Source organism: Spermophilus citellus (genome assembly GCF_964194105.1).
Source record: "Spermophilus citellus genome assembly, chromosome: 4".
NCBI classification, from domain to species: Eukaryota; Metazoa; Chordata; class Mammalia; order Rodentia; family Sciuridae; genus Spermophilus; species Spermophilus citellus.
The window spans coordinates 67,272,923-67,300,384 of record NC_138185.1 but is presented as its reverse complement, the minus strand read 5'-3'; the positions used below and the strand labels follow the sequence as shown (position 1 = coordinate 67,300,384).

The 27,462-nt window shown below is 36.5% G+C and overlaps 1 protein-coding gene across 1 annotated transcript in view; it reads right to left on the bottom strand.

Moving 5' to 3' along the window:
- Positions 1-27,462, bottom strand: part of FANCI (FA complementation group I) — a 73,048-nt gene that overhangs the window by 4,184 nt on the left and 41,402 nt on the right. The window contains exons 15-34 of the mRNA XM_081290974.1: positions 25,365-25,495; positions 24,644-24,714; positions 22,676-22,790; positions 20,739-20,861; positions 18,106-18,174; positions 16,327-16,428; positions 15,094-15,267; positions 14,887-15,008; positions 13,978-14,142; positions 13,330-13,509; positions 7,758-7,924; positions 7,319-7,404; positions 6,374-6,490; positions 4,496-4,547; positions 3,571-3,698; positions 3,405-3,473; positions 3,133-3,226; positions 2,630-2,811; positions 1,753-1,806; positions 1,614-1,673 (exon numbers count right to left, since the gene is read on the bottom strand). Coding sequence (XP_081147100.1) covers positions 1,614-1,673; positions 1,753-1,806; positions 2,630-2,811; positions 3,133-3,226; positions 3,405-3,473; positions 3,571-3,698; positions 4,496-4,547; positions 6,374-6,490; positions 7,319-7,404; positions 7,758-7,924; positions 13,330-13,509; positions 13,978-14,142; positions 14,887-15,008; positions 15,094-15,267; positions 16,327-16,428; positions 18,106-18,174; positions 20,739-20,861; positions 22,676-22,790; positions 24,644-24,714; positions 25,365-25,495 — 2,261 coding nt within the window. The remainder of the gene's footprint in view (positions 1-1,613; positions 1,674-1,752; positions 1,807-2,629; positions 2,812-3,132; positions 3,227-3,404; positions 3,474-3,570; positions 3,699-4,495; positions 4,548-6,373; positions 6,491-7,318; positions 7,405-7,757; positions 7,925-13,329; positions 13,510-13,977; positions 14,143-14,886; positions 15,009-15,093; positions 15,268-16,326; positions 16,429-18,105; positions 18,175-20,738; positions 20,862-22,675; positions 22,791-24,643; positions 24,715-25,364; positions 25,496-27,462) is intronic.

Genomic DNA, 27,462 nt, shown 5'->3' with positions numbered 1-27,462 from the left:
AGGCATCTTTAAGACCTGGCAACGGGGGGCTGGGGATGTGGCTCAAGTGGTAGCACGCTCGCCTGGCATGCGTGCTGCCCGGGTTCGATCCCCAGCACCACATACAAACAAAGATGTGGTGTCTGCCGAAAAATAAAAAATAAATATTAAAAAAAAAAATTATCTCTGGCAATGGGGGAATTCAAAACCCCAATTTAAGAAAGGAGGGATACATTCTCTTTAGAGAAAACAGATTTGTTTGACAGAATGGCACGCACATAAAAATTTATGAGCATGAAGTTTGAGAAAGTATGTCTGCAAGCATTTGGGTGAGATAAAAAAGACTAAGTACAGCTTGATGAGAATAAGCTATAGACTGTCTGGCCAAAGAGATGTTCCATTCCAGAGAACCTCAACATATGCACATTCCTGCGAATTCTTTCAGATAAACTTTCATGACAGTCCACTTGGTCACTAACTGTCAAAGACAAGGAGAAGGTAAACTTAGTATACATAATGAGGCAGAGTACCCACACAAGGGTGTTATGCCTATGATGTAGGGACAGTATCAACTGAAGCATCACTACCTAATGTGCAATCTGGGGTTGGGAACAGCACTTGTGTCCAAGTTGGGGACAGCTCAGTGGTAAAGCACTTGCCTAGCATGCATAGCACCCAGAATTAAATTCCCAGTGCCACGCCCCCCACCCCCACCCCGTCATAATCCATTGCTTTAATAAAGGATTCTAGAATCTTAAGATTTAACTTGGTGGGTCCATTCTGGTTCTTTAAAGATCAGTAACAGTCCTACAATATATTCACTACAGAGACTAAGTGGCCTTAGGAAGCCTCCTATCACTTTTGCATTTAAACCAGTGGTTCTCAAACAGGCAATTTTGCCCCTTAGGGACATTGGGCAATTTCTGGACACATTTTTAGTTGTCTCAACAGGGAAGAATCTGCTACTGGAATCTGACAGGTAGAGTCAGAAATACTGCTAACCATTTTCAAATGCACAGAACAGGCCCCACAACAAAGCATTATCTGGTCCAACATGTTGTTAGTGGTAAGGTTAAAAAACTCTGGTTTAATGAAAGAGTAAAGGAGATTTAAGTACTGAAAGAATCTATTGGTATCCAGGATCAGATGAACTACTCTCTTCAAACCCTGAAGGAACCTATTACTTTATTAATTCAAAGAGGGAAGAAAAAGAGTCTAGACAAATGAAAGAAAAAGTCCCTCTACCTCCCTGAAAGTGCTGCTGCTCTCACTAACACCACCTAATCTCAGCTTTCTTCAGGTGCTTGCAGCTTCTTTACCCACATTCTGAAAAGTCTTAAGAGCATGGACTTCCAATCACACAGAAATGAACCAAGTCACTGAGTCAAAGTTTATTCCTTGCTCCAAAAGCTAGCATATCAAATGCTTTTTTTCTCTAAATTAAAATTATTTCCTTAGTGTGAATAAATATCTTCTTGCTGCAAAGCCCCCAATTCTTGGATTGGTCTCAGATGAGCGTTTCTGTCTTATGGTAAGTAGGGAAGAAACTCAGCTCAGGTGACCAGTCAGCCCCTTGGGAACATAAGGAACCCTTTCTTGAAAATCTACTTTGATACTGCCTCTGAATCACTTACCTGTACATAAGAAATGAAAGAATAACACAAGGGAGTCAGATGAGAACCAGATAGCTTCACCTGCAGCACAGAAGGAAACCAATGTAACCATAGCAATAAAATGCTTCCCCTATTCTTAGGAAAATCATTTTCAACTTACCAGCTTTTCCATATTTTTTTGAATTCCTCCAGAACTCCGACACACCTGGAGATACTAATAAAAAAAGATTCCAGATTTAGTAAATTACCCTATGAAACTACAGGTGACTCTTACAGTGAGCCTATGAGTGACTAATCACCTTTACTAGAGAGGTAAAAGAAAAATTCATTGAGAAGCCAAGACACAAGGCTTCCTTTCCCCCTCCTTCAAAGTTCCAAAGCTTCCCAGACAACAAGCAATGGAGGGTTTCTGTTTCTGACTTTGTCAGCTCATTGCTTTAAAAATACTTCAGGCCAAGAGTCCCTGCATCTAGAAAATCAGGGACTTGGTTAATTCTCTTAAAAATTCCCCCCAAAAGAGGCTCTTAGTATTTCTACTAGCATCTCAATGGCCACAACATTAGCTAGAGCTACATATTCTCAGACCTGGCTACACTACTGGTACATTGTGGGTTGGTCTTTTTTTTTTTAAGTTGTCTGTGCATTTTTAAGTACTCATTATGGATCTGTTGATAAAACTAAACTAACTAGTTCCTATCATCTTCTAAATCTGTTGAAGATCAGAATACTGAATGAACAAAAAAAGAGTTTCTTTGAAAACAGCATTCACTTTCTATCAGGTGCTAAAAATTTCACATACCAGGGAATAAAGACCTTTGAAAGCAAAATTTACAATTACACTATCAAGTGTTTTCCTTTGGCTGTGAACACACCTGCCACCTACTGAGCAAACTAAAAATGAATCCATGACTTGCAAAGGTAAGGGCAAGAGCTCTGTTTAGGGGCATCCTGCAGCAGTAGGCAGCTGCCTCAGTGTTATATCCAGGCTAGCTGGGGTAGAATGGCGGGAGTGATCTGATGGTCTCTTAGCTACTCACATATCTGACAAGAGCTGTAAGGATGGTGTACATTTTGCACAGGTCCTTTAACAGAGTGTCCACGCAGCTGCCTGATGGCAGGGCTGTCTGCACCAACTCATGGAAAAATGTAAGCAGAGTTCCCAATTGTATGATGATGGCTTTCTCAGCAGGATTATTTTGTGGGGTTGCTTGAGAAGTTTCTGCTTAGAGGAAATGAAATTGGCATATTTCAACCAGTCTTATTTTCTAACTAACAGTAAAGAAGAACTAGGAATCAACTAAATAACCAATAGTTAGAAAGCTGGTACAGAAATGAGCATTCATTGTGCAGAGTGAATTGACTGTCAGTCTGTCATAGACTATTACTACCTTCTTCATCACATCAGAAATCTACCTCAAAACCACGTGAAAAATATAGGAGACTTAGTTCAAGGGTTCCACCTTTACACAGTGGTCTAATTTAGATTTGGATGGCTTTGCTCTTGTCACAATTCCTGAAACTCCACCTGAAGTCATCTTACCTGACAGGGTTTCTTGGCTCACTTGTCCCTTAAGCTTGGTGATCAACCAGTCTACTTCTTCTAGGACTTTCTCAGCCTGACTCAGAACAAGTAACTGTGGAAGAAAAACATGCTTGACATGGTTCACTACACACAGCTGTTGGGGGAATACAATAACCATGGCTTCTATAGGTAGGTTATAGGCCTCCCAACAAAAACCATTACAAATGACTCTATGAAGTACAATGGAAGAAAGACAAAGCTATTTCTCATGGATGGGGATCAATACTTACACAGACAGTGGGGGCAGCCGTTTTCAAATTCACCATTGCAAAGTGGTTTGTTTTTTCTACTTCTACATCCTGGGGAGGGAAAAAGAGGTAAGTCCTAATAGCAGTAATGCTGATCCCTTGACCTCCATCCCACACAGGCTGTTATATTGAAGGTTTGCTATAGTACTTGGTCTATGTCTCCAAGTTGCCCATGAATATCCTGGGACAGGTCACGTAGCAGGGTGACAGGACTCTTATACAAAACATGCAGGCTAAAGAGCAAGTTCATCAAGCTCTTGCAAAACGAGGCATCCTCTAGGAGTATGAAGGAAAGACAATTCAAAGGTAAGTTATAACCCAGAAACTCCTTTGTGTGACTGTACACACATGCCTAACCAGCACATGTGGCTTATCATGTCCAAGGCACAACCAACAATCCTAGTGCTGCACATACTCCAAATAGCTGTACGACAACTGCACCCTTTTATCCATAAGTCCTATTACTAGTCCTAGTCACTGGATCCAAGTATTCAGATCAAGACCCCTCTCTTTCTCATCCCACCAAGAAAACTTCTATCCTGGCTTTTAACATCAGATTACTTTTGTCTAATTCTTAACTTTATCTAAATGGACTTATACAGCATCTGACTCTTTTGTTCCCCATTATGTTTGTATGATCCTCTCGATGACATTGCTGTAGGTCTAGTTAGTTCATTCTCACTGCTGCATCGTATTCCACTGTGTGGCTATATCATAGTTCCTTTATTCATTCTACCAATGAACACTTAAGTTTGTTTTCACCTATTAAAATAGTGCTTCATTGATAATTGTTCCATGAATTTCTTTAGGAATGGAATTGTTGGGTCATAGACTTATGTTTAACTTTAGTAGTTAGATATTGCCAGTTTTCCAGAGTGGTCATACCAATTTACACCTCCACCAGCATTAAATGAGAGGTCCAACTGTTCTACAGACTGGTCAACACCTGGTATCATCTATCTTTTTCCTGTTGACCACTCTGGTGAATATGTAATGAATATTCTTTTCTAAATACTAATTTGGTGATGATGATTTTACATAAAGCCTTTAGGTAATGTAGCAGGAAAACTTACCCCGGCTGTTTTCCTTGCAAATCTTAGATGTCCAGGATAACATCTGCACAAACTAAACGAAAAGTCATTCAGATATTAAAGAAATATGCTAAGAATGGGGGTTGTCAGAACAGAAGAGTCCTAGTCCTTTCTGAGCCTAAGCAAATCACCTGCTAAAGATAAAGTCCAAAACTACAAATATTTCTTTTGGTACTGGGGACTGAACCCAGGGGCACTTTCCCATGAAGGTACACACTCATCCCTTTTTATTTATTTGAAGACAGAGTTTCACTAAGTTGCTTAGGCTGGCCTTGAACTTGTGATCCTCATGTCTCAGGCATGTGCCACTGCTCCTGGTGAAATTGTAATTACAAGACAGAATATGATTTAATTTTGAACATGTATGCCCTCATTAAGGGCCAAAAGGTCCTGGGGAATGGATCTGAGTCCTTGTATACGGGTTGGGTTTTTTTTTTTTTTGGGGGGGGTAGGGTTTTTTGCTCTCTTCTTTTTTTGGAACTGGAGATTGAACCCAGGGCTTTGCAAATGTGAGGCAAACGCTTTGCCACTGAGCTACATCCCAGCACTGAGTCCTTGTATCTGAAGCTTCCTGTGCCCCCACTGTGCTACCACTGAGATCTCGCTTTTTCCTTCCTGGCCTACATACTTCAGACATCCTTTTTTTCTTCTTTTTTTAATACTTGTTTTTTAGTTGTAGATGGACACAATACCTTTATTGTATTTATTTATGTTAATGTAGTGCTGAGGATTGAACCCAGGGCCTTGCACATGTTAGGCAAGTGTTCTACAACTGAGCCACAACCCTAGCCCCATACTTCAGACATCTTTAAGGATATCAGGCTAACAAAGATGTGAGGAAGAGGAAGGGCCTGACCATAAGGATATAAGAATTAGCTCTTAGGAGCCAAAAGGTCAAAGGAGATTAGAACAGAATGGAACAAAAGAAGGAAAAAAGAGAGGTAAGGACTTCAACTTGATTTCCTTGCAGAAATCGAGGAAATTAGGAAAAAAGATATAGTAGGAGCACACAGGATTCCCTGGCTCCTGGGAATGCTCTTTACCATCCTAATGGGAAATTACTCCTGATGTAGACCCAACAAGTGTGGCCTTTCTTACTTTTCATGTGTGTATACACGCATTTCTGTGTGTACGCTCACATGGGGGCACAATTATATGTATATGTGGGCACACCCACATATATATACATACAACCTATCTAAGCAGAATGCTTTTTAAAAAAAAAAATATATATATATTTTAGTTGTAGATGGACACAATATCTTTATTTTTATTTATTTATTTACTTTTATGTGGTGCTGAGGATTGAACCCAGGGCCTTATGCATGCAAGGCAAGAGCTCCACCACTGAACTACAACTCCAATCCCAATGCAGAATGCTTTCTGCTTTGGGTCTATGGCCATGCTTTTCTGACTCAATCATCCTTTGTTGAATTTCCACCCCCGCGCCCCCCTCCAAACTCAATACCAAGTAAGTGCTGAGAAATCCAATTACTGAATGTCAGCTACCCTATTGATAATTAGCATACTTTAAACTTAGAAAATAAAGGAAAACACCAAAACTGGGGAAGAACACAGCTTAAGAATGTTGAAGGCATCAAAGATGTTGTGAGTTTTTTCTGTAGTGTTTATAGTTTACCCTGGACAGTGATCAAATAAAAGTACAATCTTGTCCTTATATGGCTGTATGTGTTATGACAGAAATAATATATAGGAAAATACATCTTATGGTTTTATTAATTTGAGTGTAAAATTAAATATATTTAAAATAAGCTAGGCTCCAGAGAGAGATCTTTTACTACGCAATACTCCTTACCTTCTGAAGGCTGGTAAATGGGACTGAACAAGCAGTGCTAGTACCTGAGGGGAGGAAGGCTCCAGTAGCTTGGACAAGTTGGAGAGAACACTGACTAGGAGGAGGGCTTCTTTACTATTAAAGTCTTCCTCTTCACTGCTAAGTAAATTCAATAAGGACCTCTGAGGAAGGAAAGTATGCACAGAAATATCAATAGATATATTCCAATCAGAGAGAAGAGACACCTAGTTAGACATTTAAGACTGTGACAGAAAGAATCTAAAGTTACCAAAATTCCAAGAAGACACAATATGAAAATGACCTTGCATTGAACCTGTTTTCAACTACAAACCTGAAAAATTTATTGAAAACTATGGACTCTTTCCTCTCCAACTTCCCACCAAATATACATTAAGAATAAACAACATACAATTTCTGGTGGTTCTTATCTCTCTGAAGCCTATCCACTAAACTCATGTTATGTTTAGAATAAGCCCCAAACCCGGCATTCCCTACAGATCTTCTCTGTTAACTTAAATACCACGTGTTGTTTTCATTTGTCTTTCCCTACTATGATGTAAACTTCATAAGGACACGAATATTTCACTTTTGTTCCCTGCTGTATTCCCAGCAACACTTCCTGATAAGCAGAAAATTTAAAATTTATTAAATAAATGAAATCCTTATGATAGAATATCTTGATATTTTGACAATTTGTTAGAAACTAACAAGTTCCACTGTTAATTTCTACATAATCTGACAAAGCTTAATCATACCACAGACTCAAAATCAAAAATCACAACATCTATCTGAGCTATCTCTTCATGTCATCTCAAACAGTGGTTCTCAGAGGCAACAGGTAGGATTTGCTTAGATAAAATACACATCCTCATTAGGATCCTTTTAAGAGCTGTTCCACTGATTCAATGTTGCAGGGGGGAAAAAAATGCTCTATTTGTTCACATTCTGCCCTTTGTAAGAATCTTCAGGCCAGTACAACAGCTTCTTACCTGAAACTGCCGGATCTGGAAAGCTGCTCTTTGAGTGACACTGACATTTGCATCTTCTCCCTCATCTCCTTCCTGATCTGTGACATCTAGAAACAGAAAAGAACTCTATTTGCTCTGAAGGTGATTCATTCTGTTTTGGACTTTTAAAAAGGTAAAATTTAAGAAATTCAAAAAAGTCTGGAGGCAGATTTAAGTGTATTTCTAAAATCCTTCAGTTATTTTACATTCCATTTTCCAGTTGTCATTAAAATGTATACATTCCATTTTCCAGTTATCATTAAAATGTAAACTATTAAGTATGATCCTGTATCCACCAGTTGTTACTTCTCAACATCAGGACTGTACTCAGGTGTCCTCTGGTAGGTGAACAAATATGATTAAGGAGCATGGGTAAGAAGAAACCTAGAACAAGCAATTTTGTTGACACTGAAATGCGCACCTAGCGCCCTGAGGAACTGCTGGATCTTGGGCTGATAGAACTGTTGCACAACACTGAATATCTTTTGCAAACCCTCCAAGCACAGCAGTGAGATGCTCTTTCCTTTCTCTTTCTTTGCTGAATCTTCCACTGAAGTAGGGATTGAAGTGTATCTCCACAGCAAGACTCTGAAAGTGGAAGGTGTGACAGATCATTTTTAAAGACTGGACCATTAAAGTAAATTTACATACAGTAAACTTTGTATCCTGGAAGTGAACAGTTCTATGGATTTTTTAAAAGCTTATACAGATGTGAAATCTCCTCACAATCAAGGCATTTCCATCACTCCAAAAGTTCCCTTGTGCTCCTTGGTAGCCAACGCTCTCACCCATTTGCTAGCAACTACTGATCTGATTTTCTGTCCCTACAGTTTGACTTTTTACAAAATACATAAAAGTGGCATCATTCAACATATAAGTTAAAGTCTGGCTTTGTTAACCCAGCATATGCTTTTGAGATTCACCTATGTTGTGTGTATTAGTAGCTTATTCTATTTTTCTGCTGAGCACTATTCCATTATGTGGTTCATTCACCCGTTATTCATCCACTGGGAACACTGGGATTCTTTACACATTTTGCTGTTACAAATAAAGCTGCAATGAATCTTTGTGTGCAACCCTTTACATGAACAGCTGCTTTCATATATGGCAGATCAGATAGATTATATGGTAGGTGCATACTTAACTTTTCTTCTTTTTTTTTTTTTCTATCAGGATTGAACTCAGGGACACTTAACCTCTAAGCCACATCTCCCATCCTTTTTGTTTTTTGAGACAGGGTCTCTCTAAGTTGCTTACCGACTGACTACATTGCTGAGGCTGGTCTTGAACTTGCAATTCTCCTGTGTCAGCCTTCTTAGTGGGATTATAGGCATGTGCCACAACATCTGGTGTGTACTTAACTTTTGAAGAAACTGTCACACAGTTTTCCAGTGGCTGGACAATTCTAAACTTCCACCAAAAGTGTATACACTTTGATATGATCAATCTCTTAATTTTAGACATTCCAATAAATGCTTAGTGATATTTTTAAGTTTTGTTTTTAGTTGTTGATTGGCCTTTTTTATTTATATATGGTGCTGAGAATCAAACCCACTGCCTCACACATTAGGCAAGCACTCAGCCACTGAGCCACAATCCCAGTCCTGTGCTTGATTTCATTATGACTTTGTTGTACATTTACCTAAAGGTCATGTCATCTATGTGTTTAGTTGCCATGTCTATGATATTTTTGGGTCAAGTGTCTACACAAATATTTTACCCATCTTTTTAACTTCCCCATTGTCCCTGTAGGGTGGGGTGGGATGGGATAGGTGGAGAATATGCTGGGGATTGAACCCAGGACCTTATGATGCTAGGCAAGTGCTTAACCAGTGCTATACCCCCAGCCTCAACCATTTTTAAATTTAGCTGTTTCTTCTTATAGTAAGTTTGAGAATTCTTTATATAATTCTAATTATCAATCCTTCACCAAACATGTTTTGCGAATATTTTCTCCTTATCTATGGCTTGTTTTTTCTCTTAAAGTTTTTGGAAAACAGAATTAAGAGTATTTCTCGGGCTGGGGAAGCTCAGCAGTAGAGTGCCTGCCTAGCACACGTGAGGCACTGGGGTTCAATCCTCAGCACTACATAAAATTATTAAAACAAAAAGTACTTCTTATTTTCTGGATTGTGCTTTTGGTGTTACAGCTAAGAAATTTTTGCCTAAAAAAAAAGATCACCAGATTTTTCTTTTTGTTTTCTTCTAGAAGTTTTATAATTTTGTTTTATATTTAAGTATCTAATCCATTTCATTAATTTTTTAAACACGGAATGAGAAATGGAGAAAGGTTCATTCTAGATCCTTCACCACATAAATTTTAGAATCACTGTCAATTCTTACAATAAAGCTAAGTAGGAGTTTTTATTTGAGGGGGTTGCTGGGGATTGTATCTTTAGTCTCTGTATGCTAAGCAGGTATTCTACCACTAAGCTACACTCCCATTTTCCCCTTGATAGAATTTTGACTGGGTTTATGTTGAATCTGTCAGTATTGAATCATTCATTCATATACAATGTACACATTCATATACAATGTCTATCTTTCAATTTACTTGGGGTCTTCTATGATTTCTTATTAATGTTTATTATAGTTTTCATCATACAAGTATTGTATGTTTATTACATTTATTGCTAAGCAATCCATGATATTGTGATGCTAGCATAAATAGTTTTTAAAATTTCCATTTCCAATTATTTACTGCTGGTGTGTTAACTAAAATATTTTTATACTAAACATATTCTACAACCTTGTAAAATATTTAATAGATTTAATAACTTTGAAAAACTCTTTTAAATTTTTTTGGAGAATGTTAATTGCCTATGAATGAAGACAGTGTCATTTCTTTCTTCCCAATTTGGATGCCTTTTCTTTCTTCTTCTGCCATACTGCACTGGCTAGGACCTTTGGTATGATGTTAAATAGTAGAGGTAAAAGTACAAGGTGGAAAGGAAGTATTCAGTCTTTTCATCATTAAATAAGAGTTAACTATAGGGTTTTTGTAAATTCTCTTTACTGAATTGAAAAAAAATCTATTTCTAGTTTTCTGAGATTTATACCATGAATTTATGTTGAATCATAATTTTATATACTTATTGAGATGATCCAGATAGTTTTCATCCTTCAGTCTGATATTCAAATTACATTGGTTTGTTTAGTGAACCAACCTTGCATTTCCACCTAATTATATTATTCTTCACATTGTTAAACTTAATTTGCTTGTCTTTTTTGCATCTATATTCATGATGGAAATTGTACATAATCTTTTCTTCTATAAATGTCTTTTTCTGGGTTGATATTACTAATCTCATTAAAGTGAGAATATGTTCTCTTTTATCTTCTGAAGCGTTTGTACAGAATTGGTATTATTTCTTCCTTAAATATATGCATGGGGGTAGGGTGGGTACCAGTGGTTGAACCCAGAGACACTTAACCACTAAGCCACATTCCCAGTCCTTTTTATTTTGTATTTTGAGACTGGATCTCCTAAATTGCTGAGGGCCTCACTAAATTGCTGAGGCTGGCCTCGAGCTTGCGATCTTCCTGCCTAAGCCTCCCAAGCTGCTTGGATTACAGGTATAGGCATGTAACACTGCGCCCAGCTGGCCTAGTGTGTATTTTTTTTAAACATCACTTCCACTCTTTTTAAAATATTTCTTTAGTTACAGATGGACACAATACCTTTATTTTTATGTAGTGCTGAGGATTGAACCTAGTGTCTTACACATGCAGGGCAGGTGTTCTACCACTGAGCTACAAACCTCAGTCTCTTGGCTTAGTGTTTTAAGAGAAAAAGAAAAAAAAATTTTTTTGGGGGGGGGTACTGGGCATTGAACTCAGGGACACTTGACCACCGAGCCACATCCCTATCCCTTTTTTATATTTAGAGACAATGTCTCAGTGACTTGCTTAGTGCCTCACTGCTGCTGAGGAGGGTGAATTTGAACTTGTGATCCTTCTGCCTCAGCCTCTTGAGCTGTTGGGATTTTAGGCATGTGCCACCACTTCTGGCTTAAGAATTTAAACCTCAAGTTTAAATTCTTTTTTTTTTTTTTATTTTTTAATATTAATTTTTTAGTTCTCGGTGGACACAACATCTTTGTTGGTATGTGGCACTGAGGATCGAACCCGGGCCGCACGCATGCCAGGCAAGCGCGCTACCGCTTGAGCCACATCCCCAGCCCTGAGTTTAAATTCTTTTGTAGAAGTTGGATTTACTCATGTTATCTAATGCTTCTTGAGGGAACTTTCAAGAAATTTGGCCATTTAACTCATGAAGTTTAACACACAAAGCAGCTATTATCAATTTTTTAATAGTTGTAGGATTAATAGTGATATTTCCTCACCCTCACTTTTGATATTTGTATTTTGTGTCTTCTTTCATTCTGATTAGTCTGGCTAAGGTTTATTAAACATATTCATCTCACAAAAAAATAGTTTTCTTTCATTTTTCTCTATTATTTTGATTTTCATTATCAATGATTCTGCTTGTCATTATTATTTTCTTCCATCTATTTTCATTTTAATTTACTTTTTCTATTAATGTATAAGCTTTTATGGAGATTAAAAAAAAATCAACTGCTATAAATTTCTACCTGAGCTGGGGGCGGTGGTACACACTTATAATCCTAGTGACTCAGGAGGCTGAGGCAGGAGGACCCCAAGTTCAAAACCAGCCTCAGGAACTTAGCATGCCCTAGGCAACCTAGGGAGACCATGTCCCAAAATACAAAAAAAAAAGTGGGGCAAGGTAATGGCTGGAGATGTGGCTCAGTGGTTGAGCCTCCCGGAGTTCAACTCCTGGAAAAAAACACATCTTCCTAAACAGTACTTTGGCTGGATTATAGATATTTCATATGCTTCATATTCATTATCATCCTTCAAAGACATTTTCTAATTTCCTTTATGACTTTCCCTTTGACCTTGACTAGAGGTTATTTAGAAGTACATTTAATTTTCAAATATATGAGATTATCCCACTATCTTTTTTGTTTAGTTCTATGTGGTTAAAGAACCAACTAATCTCTATTTTTAAAAATTTCTGGTTTATTTTATGGTCCAAAGTACAACTTGGTAACTGAATCATGCCTACATAAAAAGACTGTGTACTTGGAAGCTGTTGTTGAGTGATTTAGGTCAATTAAGTCAAACTGTAAGGTCTTTTATTTCCTGATTTTCCATCTACTAGTCTTGCTCATTACTGAGAAATGACTAATAAAAAGTTTATCTTCAAGGCTGGGGTTGTGGCTCAGTGGTAGATGCTTGCCTAGCACATGTGAAGCACTGGTTTCGATCCTCAGCACCACATAAAAACAAATAAATAAAATAAATGTACTGTGTCCATCTACAATTTAAAAAAATATTTTATTTTATTTTATTTTATTATTTTATTTTATTTTTTTAAAGAGAGAGTGAGAGAGGGGAGAGAGATAATTTTTTTATTCTTTAGTTCTCGGCGGACACAACATCCTTGTTGGTATGTGGTGCTGAGGATCGAACCCGGGTTGCACGCACACCAGGCGAGCGCGCTACCGCTTGAGCCACATCCCCAGCCCCATAAAAAAAATATTAAAAAAAAAAAAGAATTTGTCTTCAATTTTATTGTCCCTCTCAGCCTCACCCACTTTATGTATTCTGGGTCTTTGTCAGGAACACTTACATTTAGAATTATTATGCCGACTTGACCAATCATTTTGTTTTGGCTGTGCTGGGGAGGGAATCCTGCACCTTAAGCAGACTAGGCAAGCACTTTACCATTGAGCTACATTTCCAACCCTGATGAAATCATTTGTTCATCATTTAATAATATCCTGACCTCTTTTTTACACGACTAACAACCTATACCAAAGTAGGATTAGGAAAAAAAACCCAACTTCAGTGATTGTACTTTTGCTCTTTAGGCATGTCCAACCTCAAATCACCTTCATTCACATTCCTCTCTTGAAGAATCCATGGCAGATAAGTCAACAAGTTTGAGACAGTAAGTGGCTTACCGAGTTATGTCACAGAGGTTCTGAAAGATCTTGTCTAGGTTTTGGCCATCGGGGCCACTAACATGTCCTGTTTCTTTTAGCTGCTGCACCTTCTGCAGAGCAACAGTCACTGCATAGCGCATGAACTCATTGTTGGACCTCAGAACTGACAGGCTCTCTTCATGACTTTGGGTACTATCCCTAGAGAGAGAAAGAAAGAGCATGGGGAAAAGATTCCTCTGTTGCTACTAGGATCTGCAATTAGGCTTCCTAGGGAAGAACAGCAGCAGCCAGCAAAAGTTTTAAATGGCAGACTCTATGAAAGCCTTTGTTCTTTTACAATCATTCTTGGTGTCTGTTTTTTTCTCTCTCCTATAATCCTTACTTTGATAAAATTTAAATGTCTAAGTTTAAATAGATTTTCTTATAATACTATTGGCATTCATCTCTCTAGTTAGTCCATTGTTTCTGCTTTTAATAATTTAAAGCGCCTCTTTAAAATGCCTACTTGTGATTGTCCAGCTTTCATTTTAAGAAAATTTAAGCCTCCTTACATTTCTTACTATATATATAGCAATATTTGTGAATCTAAACTAATACAAGTGAACCTGCACATGAAGAATTATCTTTACTAGGCTGTCGTCTTTATACAATCAATTAGAACCTTACCTGAAAAGAGCAGTAAGAAGATCAGAAACAAATTTTATGGACAAAAAACTATCATTTGTTTTGTTGGTCATTTTAGCTTTGCCTTTACCAGCTTTTTCGCTAAGGATGTCAGAGAGTTTCTTGTAACACATGAATAAGCTCAGAACCTCCTCAAACTTATTCTTACTGCGTAAAAGGAACAGACAAAGATCAGAATTATGGTTTGATGTTACACATAACAATAAGGAAATCACAACGCTTCTTAAAATGTCATATTTTAGATATAACATTATAAATGAGTGGACCGTCATTAACATAAACATAGCACTCTCACTCATACACTGATCTATCTAGATCCCCTTCCCCCTTATTCATACTTTGTCAAAGCAGAACATATAAGTCCAACACTAGCACTAATAAAAATTTCTATTAAAATGTGGAGTACTTGAGTTCAAGATCTGGTGAGTTTTGAATAAATTAAAGCCTGCTAGAAGACAACATTCCTGCCTAGCATATTCTTCAATGTTCTCTGATAGAAAGAAAATAGTTTGGTCTTAGGCTAGAATTCTTTTTCTTTCTTTCTTTATTTTTGGTACTGGGGATTGAACTCAGGGGCACTCAACCACTGAGCCACATCCCTAGCCCTATTCTATATTTTATTTAGAGAGAGAGTCTCACTGAGTTGCTCAGCGCCTTGCCATTGCTGTGGCTGGCTTTGAACTTGCAATCCTCCTGTCTCAGCCTCTCAAAGCTGCTGGGATTACAGGTATGTGCCACCGTGCCTGGCTTAGGCTAGATTTCTGTTTAAAAGATATTATAGTCTGTGGTCTATTTAGTGCCTAACCATATTGTGAAGAGTTAAAAAATCATATCCATTTGTATTCATGATATATTTATCAAACTACAAGTGGAGTCACAATAATATCTTACCTGAAATTACTTATGCAGAAATTATATTCTATTAGAACCTCACAAACTCCCATCACAAGAAATGCAGAGATATTATTTTTGATGCCGATACTAGTGCTCTGAGAAAAATCTGCTGATTTATCCTAAAACCATAAGATAAATATTAATACATTAACTTATTAATAACAGTAACTACATTATTCAATACATGGAGGACTTAGCCATTACCAGTTCAAAGTCTTCCAGCTCACTCTTAATCATTCTATTAGTAATAGACTCCAATATATCATCTAGTTCTTGGTAGAATCCCTCTTCTTCTTCCTCCTCATCTCCCTGTTGCACTGACACCACTCTACTTTTATACCAGGCCAAACAATGCTGAATACAACACAGCAGATAATCCTGTAGAAGAAAAATAAGTAAATAAGGGATAACCCAAGACGCTACTGAAAATCAGTAAATAATTCTTCAGAAAGCTTAAGTTATTTGTTGGCATTACAAATCTATCTGAATTTAAAAAACTGGGAAAACTTAATTGAACTAACAGGTATTGTTTAACAGAACTTTCTCAAAGAAACTGGTCTCATAAGTAGCTGACATTTCAGAATGCAAATCAGATATATTGTCATTAGTTTGATAGAAAAAATCCTGGAGCCAGGTTGTGAAGTTAAATGGTTTCTAATTCCTTTGAGTCCCATTTTATGTTGAGGAAGCATCTTAAGTTGGAAACAAAATGCACATCAAGACAGGTTATGACAACTGAAAGACTTCCCTCCCTACTGCCATGAGTTCTAGGTCTCTGGGGCAGGAAATTTCAATTTTTGTTCTTTTTTATGTCTTTCTAATACCAGGTAACATGAAGAACAACCCATCCTAGATCCTTTGAAGGTCTGACAGAGCTCCAATCTAGCTCAACCTAAACCATGTACTTTCTCCAACTAAGCAGGTCCCTGGATTCATCTACTCCTGGGTGACATCCCCATTCTGAAATAATGGAAATAAATACTTATTTAAATACACTTATTTAATGTACATATTAACAGATAAGATGTTCCTTGATGCGGTCGATGCCATGATTTAGCAAAGTGCTAACATGAAGTAATTTTACCAACAGATACAAAGTGCTACTGCGTCAGAAATTATTTATTTATTTGGATACTGGGGATTGAACCCAGGGGGACTTAACCACTGACCCACATCCCAGCACTTTTTAAAACTTTGAGACGGGGTCTTGCTAAGTTGCTGAGGCTGGCCTCAAACTTGGCAATCCTCCTGCTTCAGCCTCTGGAGATTACAGGCATGCACCACCACATTTGGCATTCAGCAGTGATAAGCAAGGGAAGATTTCAGAGTAAAAATTCACTGTAAGAATTAGGAAGAAATTTTCACAGATCTGTTTCTGAAGATCAATTCTACCATTATCAGTAAAAATAATGGTTATAGGAGGAATAAATATCTCACCAATGGTTCTTGTAGAGAGATCTGATCTCCCTGGGTCAGAATACAAGCTTCTAATTTCAGAGGAGGCAGCACATCAGGTTTTGACTCATAGAACTGTTTTAACTGTGTATAGCAAGGGGGAAAAAAAAGTCATCACTGTTCATTAATACTTTTTTCACTTTTTTTTTAATTTTTATTTTTTGGTACTGGGGATTGAATTCAGGGGACACCTTACCACTGAGCTACCACCTCAGTCCTTTTTTATTTTGAGAAAGGGTCCACCATGTTGCTACAGCTGAACTTGAACTTGTGATCTTCCTGCCTATAGAAGATCTGGGCACCACCATGCCCAGCTACATTTTTGCATTTTTAAACTGGTCAAGATAAAGATCATTTCATATCTTGTGCCTTCTAAGACACATTTCTTAAGTGTCTAAAGAACAGTACAGCAGAATTTGTATTGCTTTGTCTCAACTAGATCCTTTGGCCCTTGCTTCAAGCATAGTACTGATAAGAGGCATCTTTCCTATTTCACTTCACACCAATTCCTAAACTTGCACAGGAAATTAGCATTTTCGGTATAATGTGGTATTTAAGAATATAGGCTCTAGAGTTAGACTAGTTGAACCCAAAATACCAGAACCACCACTTATTACTGATTTTGATAAAGTTATTTATACCTTGGTTCCTCATTTGAAAAATAAGTATACTGTTAATATGAATGCTACATAAGGATTAAACATGACAACAGATGTAAAGAGCTTTAATCCACTACTTGACATACAACAGAACTGAAAAACAAATGCTGGCTATTATTTTTTTTCCCCCTTTTCCTTTTCAAATCTGTATTTTAACCTCAATTGTGAAGCACTGCTTTTCCTTCAAACATAATTTTATATTTCTGTTAAGTATGTGACTAAAGCTTAATTATTATAATTTGAAAGATAGATATTATTAATCAGGATCTAAGTTTTATACAGGATCAATGTGAAGGCCCAGTGAAAAGCTTTTTGGATAGCAAAGGACCTTCCAATTATCTCCACACATTGAGAACTTAATTTCAAATGGAGCTTCTTCAGAATTAACACAGAACAATGACAAAACTAGTAAGCAAGCACACATGCTTATTTTCTACTAAAATGATGGACTAAGGGTCTACAACAACCCTTCTGATAAGAGAACAGTAACAATTACTGGCATATGAATTGTATCTTAATAAAGATTCAAATTAGTGCTTAATTAATATTGAAGAGTAAAAAGGTCTTGTTAACACCAGATATTTTCCACCTGAATTCTTCTCATTAACGTCGAAAGTAAAAAGGTCTTATAAACACCAGATATTTTCCACCTGAATTGTCATCTTGATGGTCTTTTGAAATTTCATAATTTTAAAAATCTTTTTTAAAATTAAAAAATACAGAAAATAACCTAACAGTTATCCATGTACGTGTCACTTGGATTGAACAGATGTCAACATTCTGCTCTATTTACTGTAGACTTCTTCTTTCTTTTAGAAATAAAACATACAGATATAAATGCTAACAGCATTTGTAAATAGTTCTTCAAAAGGTCTCTGACTTACGATGTAGATTGCTAATTCACAGGGCTAACAGTTAAATGGTGGCAATATGGTAGGTAGTAAGTGGTAATTGACATAAAACAACCCAGAAGAGCATGACATACCACAGGCAACACAGTGTATTACTCAGGAATTATTTTGTGTTTTGAAAAGTCTAGAAAAATTCAATTGCCTCTCAAAGTCTCACCGATTTCCCTGTAATGTACATAAATACATTTTACCTGTGATAGCAGAGTCTGCATGATTGAATTAGCCAGTTGAGAGTTCCTTCGAAGAACATCATAGAAACCCTAGAAGCAGCAGAGAATAAATAAGCTCTTTAACAAAAATAATGTTTTAAATAATCATAATTTTAAAATACTATTTTAATCCTACTTTTAGTTCTTTGATAAAGATGGAAACTCTATTTGCTAGAGTGAAAATGGTTTAGAAAATTTAGATTATTTGTCTGCAGTAAGAGATCTCTGATTACCATGAACTGGGTTAATGATCTCACCATAATTCTCACATTTTTTTTTGGGGGGGGGGTTACCAGGGATTCAGTCCAGAGGCAATTAACCACTGAGAGACATTCCCAGATATTTTATTTAGAGACAGGGTCACGCTGAGTTGCTAAGTGCCTCTCTAAGTTGCTGAGGCTGACTTTAACCTCATGATCCTCCTGTCAGAGCTTCTTGAGCTGCTGGGATTTACAGGTGTGTGACACTGAGTCTTAAATTCTCATAATTTTTAAGCAAAGGGTCAATATGGCTTTGGAGTACTCTCCCCCTTCAAAGTCAGGGATGTTCTAAGCTTCTATTCTTTTTACTCATCCTGTATTAGTGGCCTTCTAGGACATTCTTCCCACTTAGTTTATAGGGCTTAAAGGCCCTAAATACCCAAATATACATGATCTTTTTTTTTTCTATCTGAAATTTCCCAATATTGTTAAAAACCACTCAGACTACACTTCTGGGGAGTTTTTTGGAACCTGCCAAAGAGGTCGTACAGCTCATCTCTAAGAAGAAGCAAATAATAATTGACCAAAACTTTTTGTTTCAAGAAAAGCAATGAAATGATGGAAGATTAGCCCCTAGTAGGCATTAATATATTTTATAAGGCTTAATAATAATAAAAAGATGCTTGTCTTGGCACCGAAATATATAAGCAAAATAAAGGGCTAGCACACAAACATAATAGTATACATAAAGGAGGCAACCGAACAACTGGTTAACCTGAGGGGGAAGAGTTAGCTCCTTATAATGTTAAAACAAATTCCAGAGGAATTAAGTAACTAAACATAAAAAAACAAAAGCCAAAGCAAAAAATCCTAATTTGGAGAAAATGTTAGTGAATGTTCATAGGAAGAATATAGACTCTACATAAAAACACTAGATACCCTCAAAGGGGGAAAAATAGATTTAGGTAGAATGCTTGCCTAGCAAGTGCAAGGCCATGGGTTTGATCCCTAGCACTCTCTGCTCCCTGGAAAGAAAATAATAATTAAAAATAAAAATAATAGTGCTTGCAAAGGTGTGCCATGAGACTAATCTTTGACCCAGAATGTGGTCAAACATTCATTCATACTAAAACAACTACAAACATCAGAAATGCTCCAAAATAAGTTTAAAATACTCTATATTTTAAAAATATATAATTTGGCATTAAAAATCATGTTGTCAGATGGGCACTGTGGAGCACACCTGTAATCCCAGGTACTCAAAGAGGCTGAGAGGCAGGAGGATTGCAAATTTAAGGCCAGCCTTGGCAACTTAGTAAGACTCTGTCTCAAAAACAAAAACCAATTTTTAAAAAGGGACTGGGGATGTAGCTCAGCTCAGTGGTAAACTGTTCCTGGATTCCCCTCAGTTCCATAGAAATAAATAAATAAATATGTTGTCAAAGAATTTAATGAAGTGGGAAAATGATTACAACATAATGTTGAGATAAAATCTATATAAATCTCATTTCAATTTTGCATAAATATGTATATACGAATGGTGAGATTAGCAATACTACAACATAGCATTTTTATATTCTCTCTGTATGTTCTATAATAAGCTAAAAAATTCAGTGCCTGGCAACTCCTGTAACTATTTTAAGATGACAAATGAAGGTATTATAATAGCTGATCTGTGAAATAACTTCTACTTAATGTACTTGTTTAGAGTATCTAAAGCTCTTTATTCCTTCCATGAAACATGTGCTGAAATATGACTTACTTAATGCTAGAAATGTACCTCCATACCACATACTTCTGTTCCCACTAGGTGAGTTACATGCTAATACAAGTCAGTAGTTTTAACTGTCCACTATTTTTGGCAATCGTACTGCCTTTACAATTATGTAATTTAATCATATATTCTATAAACAGCTGGAAACCAAATGCAAAAAAGAGAAACCTTGTTCTGATAAAAACTAAGCTAAATATTTTAGAAAGACTTTAAAAACCAATTTCTGATGATTAGGTAATAAGCAAATTTAAAAAGCTAGGGAAACAACTAAACCCATCTAAAAAGTTTCTGTACTAAGTCTGTGTCTAGAGTATATTCAGGTTTTTTAGCACTTTAAGTAAACAAAAATTTGAAATTATAGGCAATAAATTAAGGGTATTGTTTATATGAGGAACAAGAAGTTACAAATGTCAAGCTTGGTCTTAAAAGACTAGCAAGTTAATGTACATTTAAATATTTCAAATTAAAAGTTAAGATGTAGCAACATTTATGATTTCTTATCTTAATTTTTTGACTATCACAATCTATTGGTCCTAACTGTATAAGGGCATGACTCATGTATTTTTATATCCAAGAAAAAAATTAATTTCTTAGTTGGGGATGGGTAGGTTTGCTACATTCCTTCCATTCTACTGACTTACCTCATAAAGCATAAGTCGAACATCAGCCTGCTGGCCTAAGCATCTCCTCAAACTATCCATGATCTCAAGGCAAAAAGTTTCATTGGCAACAGAATTGTAACGGCTATGAATATCCACATGAACCTAAAAGGAAGAGAGCCTAGTTCATGTCCATCTTACTAAGATAGTTTTCATTAAGGAGTAAAATGAGACTATATTCTTGTTCAAAGAAATATAGACTGAGCTTTCTCTATGCTAAAACCCAGAAATGAGGCAGACACTAAAATCACTATGTTCATGAACATCCCCTAAAGCAATAAACAAACAAACAAATAACCATGGGCAAGTTATTTAACCTCTATCAATTAGTTTCCTTATACTTAAAATGGGAAGGATAAATGGGGGACAAATAAATGACACCATTCTTCATATTTAATTTATACAGTGGTGTTGCTCTTACTCTAAACTGAGATAAAAGAATTTTCAAGTATTTTAACAAAATTAACCTTTTTCCCCCTGTTCCTTAGATTTCCTTGACAATGTCAGCTGCTAGGAAGCATTAATAATCTTATATTACTAGAACATAGCAATCAGAATGTACATGATTTTATTTAAAAGGCCTAAGACTTCCTGAAATACCTTTAGTAGCTAAAAGAATCTACCTCTTCCACAAATTCCAGAGATGTTCAGAGGAAGAGACTTTTGTTTAGAAATGGACATGACAAAGAACTGATATTCTTTTTGACTTCAAATAAAACTAGCAAGTACAAAGAATTTCTTAATCCTTACTTCAGATAGAGTTAGGTAGCTCATACTGTCTGAAGTCAAATCCTAGTTCTACCCTTTACTGGTTACATAAATATAACCTTGGGGGCTGGGGGTATAGCTCAGGGTCAGAGTGCTTGCCTATCATGTGTGAAACCCTGAGTTCATGAACATTCCCTAAAGCAATAAATAAATAAACAAATAAATAACTTTGGGCAAGTTATTTAACCTCTATCAGTCTTAGTTTCCTTATCCTTAAAATGGGAACAATAAATGGGGTACAAATAAATAATGACACCCATTATGCTTCATATTTAATTTAAACTATATGTTACTGACAGGTTTTATACAGTTATACTAGAGCAATAAAAGATTCCTAATAAAAATGCTAATTATGTCTATTTATCAACACTATAAGATATCATTGAAATCATGAAGACAATTTTATTGCTCCAAAGCTCAGATTATGAAATTACTATAAAGTTTCATTTTCTCAGATTACATGGTTTAGTGGTGCAAATCAAATATACTTATTTTAAAAATGGGTACAATAATACCAAGCCTCAGACAATGACAATTAAGATTAAATGATAATAAATACTTAAACAGTGTCTAGAACAAGGATATTCAATAACGATATTATGAACCACAAATATAAGCTACTTATATAATTTAAAAATTTCCAGTAGCCACATCAGAAAAGTAAAAGGATGTAGTAAGTTGTTTTTTTTTTTTTTTTTGGGGGGGGGAGGTCCAAGGATTAAAGCCAGGGGGGCTTAACCATTGAGCCATATCCCCAGCCCTATTTTTTTTTTTTAATTGTATTGGAGAAAGGGTCTGAGTTGTTTAGGGTCTCACTAAGTTGCTGAGGTTGGGTCTGAACTCACGATCCACCTGCCTCAGCCTTCTAAATTGCTAGGATTACAGGTATACACCACTGTACCTGGCTTGAAGTAAGTTTTAGTATTTTATTTAACCCAACAGATCACAAGTATTATCAACAATATAAAATTAATATAAAATTATTATTGAGGTAAGTAGTAACTGATACCACAACCATCATCATCTTCATAACAGAACTCAGTTTCACAATAGGTTCTTAAAACCATAATAGGAATTTTTTAAAAGTAGTTTTCATATTATTGGCTTCTGCTTTAATGCTCAAACTAAAAGTCAGTGTGAACAATCCTTACCTGACTGACACCAATAGACTGACTGCACTGAGAGGATGACAGGCTGCCTAAAACTTTAAAGTTCTTCAGGAGCAGCAAAAACCCAGCAACTGCAGATTTTCGGGCATCAAGTTGGCTAGCTCAGGAATACATAGAGAGAGGTTAACAAATAGCATTAATTTTACAGGAAATATGAATATCCAGTGAGTCCCATGCAGAAAAAGAATACATATATAAAGAATGAAGCAAAAGCCGGGCACAGTGGCACAAGCCTATAATCCCAGCAGCTTGGGAGGCTGAAGCAGGAGGATCGAGTTCAAAGCCAGCCTTAGCAACCATGAGGTGCTAAACAACTCAGCGAGACCCTATTTCTAAATAAAATACAAAATAGGAGCGAGGATATCGCTCAGTGGTTGAGTGCCCCTGAGTTTAATCCCTGATGCCAAAAAAAAAAAAAAGCACAAAACAATCTGAATTTATATTTTCTCAAATTAACACATCAGCTATTTAAAGCAATTAGCAATACACAAACACAGCCAATTTCTTTTCATTATCTTCTTCACCTCGTGCCTTTATCTGTACTTTCTTCCAACCTGCTCTCAACTCCTTATTGGGTATGAAGTAGAGTGATGGGAGGTCATACAATCGGCTGCTAACTCAAATGAAAGGAAATTGCTTGTTTTTCTGTGTCCAAAGGAGTGCTTCTCTTCACAGGCTCCCTTTCTTCACAGAGTCGTGCAATACTTTGTGCTATGTAAACCTTCTATCCAGAAAAATGACAACTCTTCTACAGGCTGAGGCTCCATGATTAACTCATGTTACACATTCTACAACACGCATTTTCCGTTTGGTGAGGAGTAACACAAAACTGACAATTCTTGCTGAGAGCCATTGCCAAGTAGGAATGACGCATTGCAATTTCCTTGTCAGCCTACCCAATGTTGCTTAGAGGAAGGACTCTACGTATTGGACCCAGGTCATTTGCAGTGACATTGCATGAGAAAGGTGACCCTGCTCAAGGACCAGGGTGGATCCCGGTTTAGGGAGGATCCTGCTGGGAATAGGGAGTATCCCGCTCCTTGGGTTTAGGGCGGTTCCAAGTTTAAGGTGTACCCTGCTGGGAATAGGGCGTATCCTGCTGCCTCAGGCGAGTCCACTCCTGGAGTTCCCCTGTTGAGCTCTCGCGGGATTCAGAGAGTTTTTTGGGATACAGAGCCCAGTGGAGGTGTGGATTTTGCCCAGAACGTGTGTAGAGTGCCAGTGTGAGTTCGGGAATAAAGAGTTGCTGTTTGAATCTACAAGGTGTGAGTGGCTCGTGGTTTTGTGCCCAGCCAGACTGTGGCAAATTCTAGAACAGATAATAGCAGCATGTGTTCCTCTGAACATCTGTAATATCACATGGCTAATGTGATATTAATTGGGCATCTTATTCTCCAAATACGAAATGCTTTCTACATATTACTGTTTCTCTTTATTTTTAGAATATTTTATTACCATCCTGGTCCACGACCACAATCCTGATGTTCATGAAAACCGATGTTCTTACATATATTCTTAATTAAGAATATATGTAAGTTCCCTTTGGAACTGTTGCCAGCTCAGATTTCAGGGAATTTGGCAATGAAACTTTTTCCTGAAGCTTAATTCTAGGAGTGGTACAGCAGAGTACTTGAGATCATAAGCTTTGATGTTAAATTACTTCCATCATCAACTACTGCTTGACTTTTGGAAAGCTACTTATATATTCTCTAACCCTAAATTTCTTTGTCTATGAAGTGGAACTGCAGCATTTTTCACTTCACAGGGTTGCTCTAAAGACTAAATGAAAAGAAGCACATAGAACACTTATCACAATGCCTTACTGGATGAGCATGCTCTGGTGGGTTAGGAATTTCATGTGAATAGGTGATACTGAGAGATGGCAAAGACAACTTTTAGTCCCAACACTAGAAGGCATAACTTCCTATGATTTCAAGGAATGCTACATACCTGGCAAACATAGCCTTCCGAAGGACAAGTATCAAGGAGTCTCTCATTGACATGCTGACTTTGAGAAGTGGCTGAAGGAAGAAAAATTACTGGTAAAAAACAGAATGAGTTTGCTTATTTATTAGCTTAGCTCATTTCTTCTCAATATTGTTAGCATTTGCCTTATATAAAGAACTTTGGTTCTGTTTTATATACATGTTTTAATGTTGATTACATTTAATAAGGATAATCATATACTATGAAACAATAAATTGAAACTGATTTTGAAGATATTTGTAAACCATTGTATTCAACAATTTAAGAGAATTTCAATTACTTCACAAACTTGAAAATGAATCCAAGGAGGGGCTGGGATTGTGGCTCAGCGGTAGAGTGCTCATCTAGCATGTGTAAGGCCCTGGGTTTGATCCTCAAACCCAGCACCACATAAAAATATAAATGAAATGAAGGTATTGTGTCCAACTACTTCTAAAAAATAAATGTTTAAAAAGAAAAAAAAGAAAAAAGAAAATGAATCCATGGAGAGCAAACAATGCTAAGAGGAATAAAATTGAAAACAGTCCAGCTCAGCACTCTTACCATTTTACTACAAAGTTTTCTATAGAAGACTCAAGGGAAATAGGATTTTGTGGACATTAGTATTTATAAAGAAATGTATCAGACTTCCATTACACACTTAAACCTCACTTTTGGCAAGTTAACTTTGATATCAAAAACTTACCTGCACTGCCTTAAGTAGGCCTTGTACAGTCTGAAGAGGCAGGAAGGACAAAAAGTCAAAAGTTTCTGTTACTTTAGAAGAACAGCTCTGAAGGACTAAGGGTGCATATGTGATGATATTTGAGAGCAAGTCTGAAAAAAAGAATCTATAGTCACTTACCTCAAATAACTATTTTTTAAAAGAGGGAAATAATATGGGGAAAGAAATGATAAAAAAAAAAAGTCTTGTTTCCTTTCTGAATTATTCAACAATACAAATTTCTACTTATCAAACATACTGTTTCTCCAGTCAATGCAGTCAGGACACTTCAACATTTTTTTGTGATAGTACAAGACTACAAAAATTAAACTGCCAAAAAGAAAGGAAGAAATCCAACATAGTGCCTAGACAAGTAGCACATCCTCGTTTTTCCAAGATAAAATAAATCAATAAACCAATGAACATTTATAAATTTTATTACATGCAAGCGTAATATGGTCCTATCAAGAATATCGAAAGCTTAAACTATGGGTCTCTCTTCCTTCAAGAATTTGAAGAACCATAGTGAATCTCACCATCATGTACATCCACAAGACTAGGGTCCTAATTAGAATATTCCATGCTTGTATAATTATCAGAATGGACTCTACTGTCATACATAACAAAAAGGACCAATTTTTTAAAAAGTAAGAAGGAACAACCAGGTTCTGAAAAACGAGTACCATTTAATGTTCAAATGATCACAGAATGGTCTACTAAATATAAAAATACAAGAAAGATAAGAATAATACTTAATCAGAGGATGAAAGGGAAACCAATGGAACTTGGGTGAAAAAGAATTCAGAAAAGTAAATCATTGAAGTTAATATGGGAAAAGTAGGTTAGGATCAAACTGAAGGACCTGAAGTGCCAGGATGAAAAGTTGATAATTTTTTTTAAGATGTTGATGGATCTTCATATTATTCATTTATATGCAGTGCTAAGAATCGAACCCAGTGCCTCACACATGCTAGGCAAGCGCATACTGCTGAGCCACAACTCCAGCTCCAAGAGCTAATAATTTATTAAAGAATATATTGATGATTTCAGAACAATAGGGTAGTTTTTTTAGGAATACTAATATGGCACCAATATGTAGTCTGAAAACCATTTAGGAAGCTACGGGTCAATAAATTTAAGAATTATTGTCAAAGTATGTTCTCTAACCGCAAATTAGGATCAGTAACAAAGATCAAAAAAGAAAAAAAAATTCAAATATTTGGAAACTAAATATACTTCTAAATAATAAGTTTAAATACCCACCCACCCCCACCAAAAAAAATCACAAGAGAAATTAGGAAATATTTGGAACTAAATGAAAATGAAAAAAATGATGGGATGTAGCTAAAACAGTGTTTAGAGGAAAACTGATATCTTACTGCTTACACTGGAGAAAAAGTAAGATTTCAAATTAATGACAAAAGCTTCCCATCAAAGGAAGAATAAATTAATCTCAAAGTAAGGAGGAGAAAAGAAACAAAACATAAATAAAAAAGAAGAAATGAAAGTGAAAATTAAAGAAATTTAAAAACTCAAAAGCTGGTTCTTCAAGAATTTCAATAAAATCAGTAAATGTGCCAAACTGATAAGGAAAAATAGATAATACACAAATTATGACTCTTGGGATGAGAAAAAGGACATCAACACAGATTCTTGAAGCATTAAAGGGAATATATGGGCAAGATGTGGTAGGAGTGCAAACCGGTAAACCCAACTACTTGGGAAACTGAAGCAGGAGGATAACAAGTTCAAGGCCAGCCTGAACAACTTAGTGAGACCCTGGCTCAAAATTTAAAAATTACAGGGCTGGGGATGTGGCTCACGCGGTAGCGCGCTCGCCTGGCATGCGTGCGGCCCGGGTTCGATCCTTGCACCACATACCAACAAAGATGTTGTGTCCGCCGAGAACTAAAAAGTAAATATTAAAAATTCTCTCTCTCTCTCTCCTCTCTCACTCTCTCTTTAAAAAAAAATTTAAAAATTACAAAGATTGAGGATGTAACTCAGTGACAGAATGCTTGACTCCTGTGTATTATGCCCTGGGTTCAATCCCCAGGGCTGAAAAGAGAAGGGGGGGGTG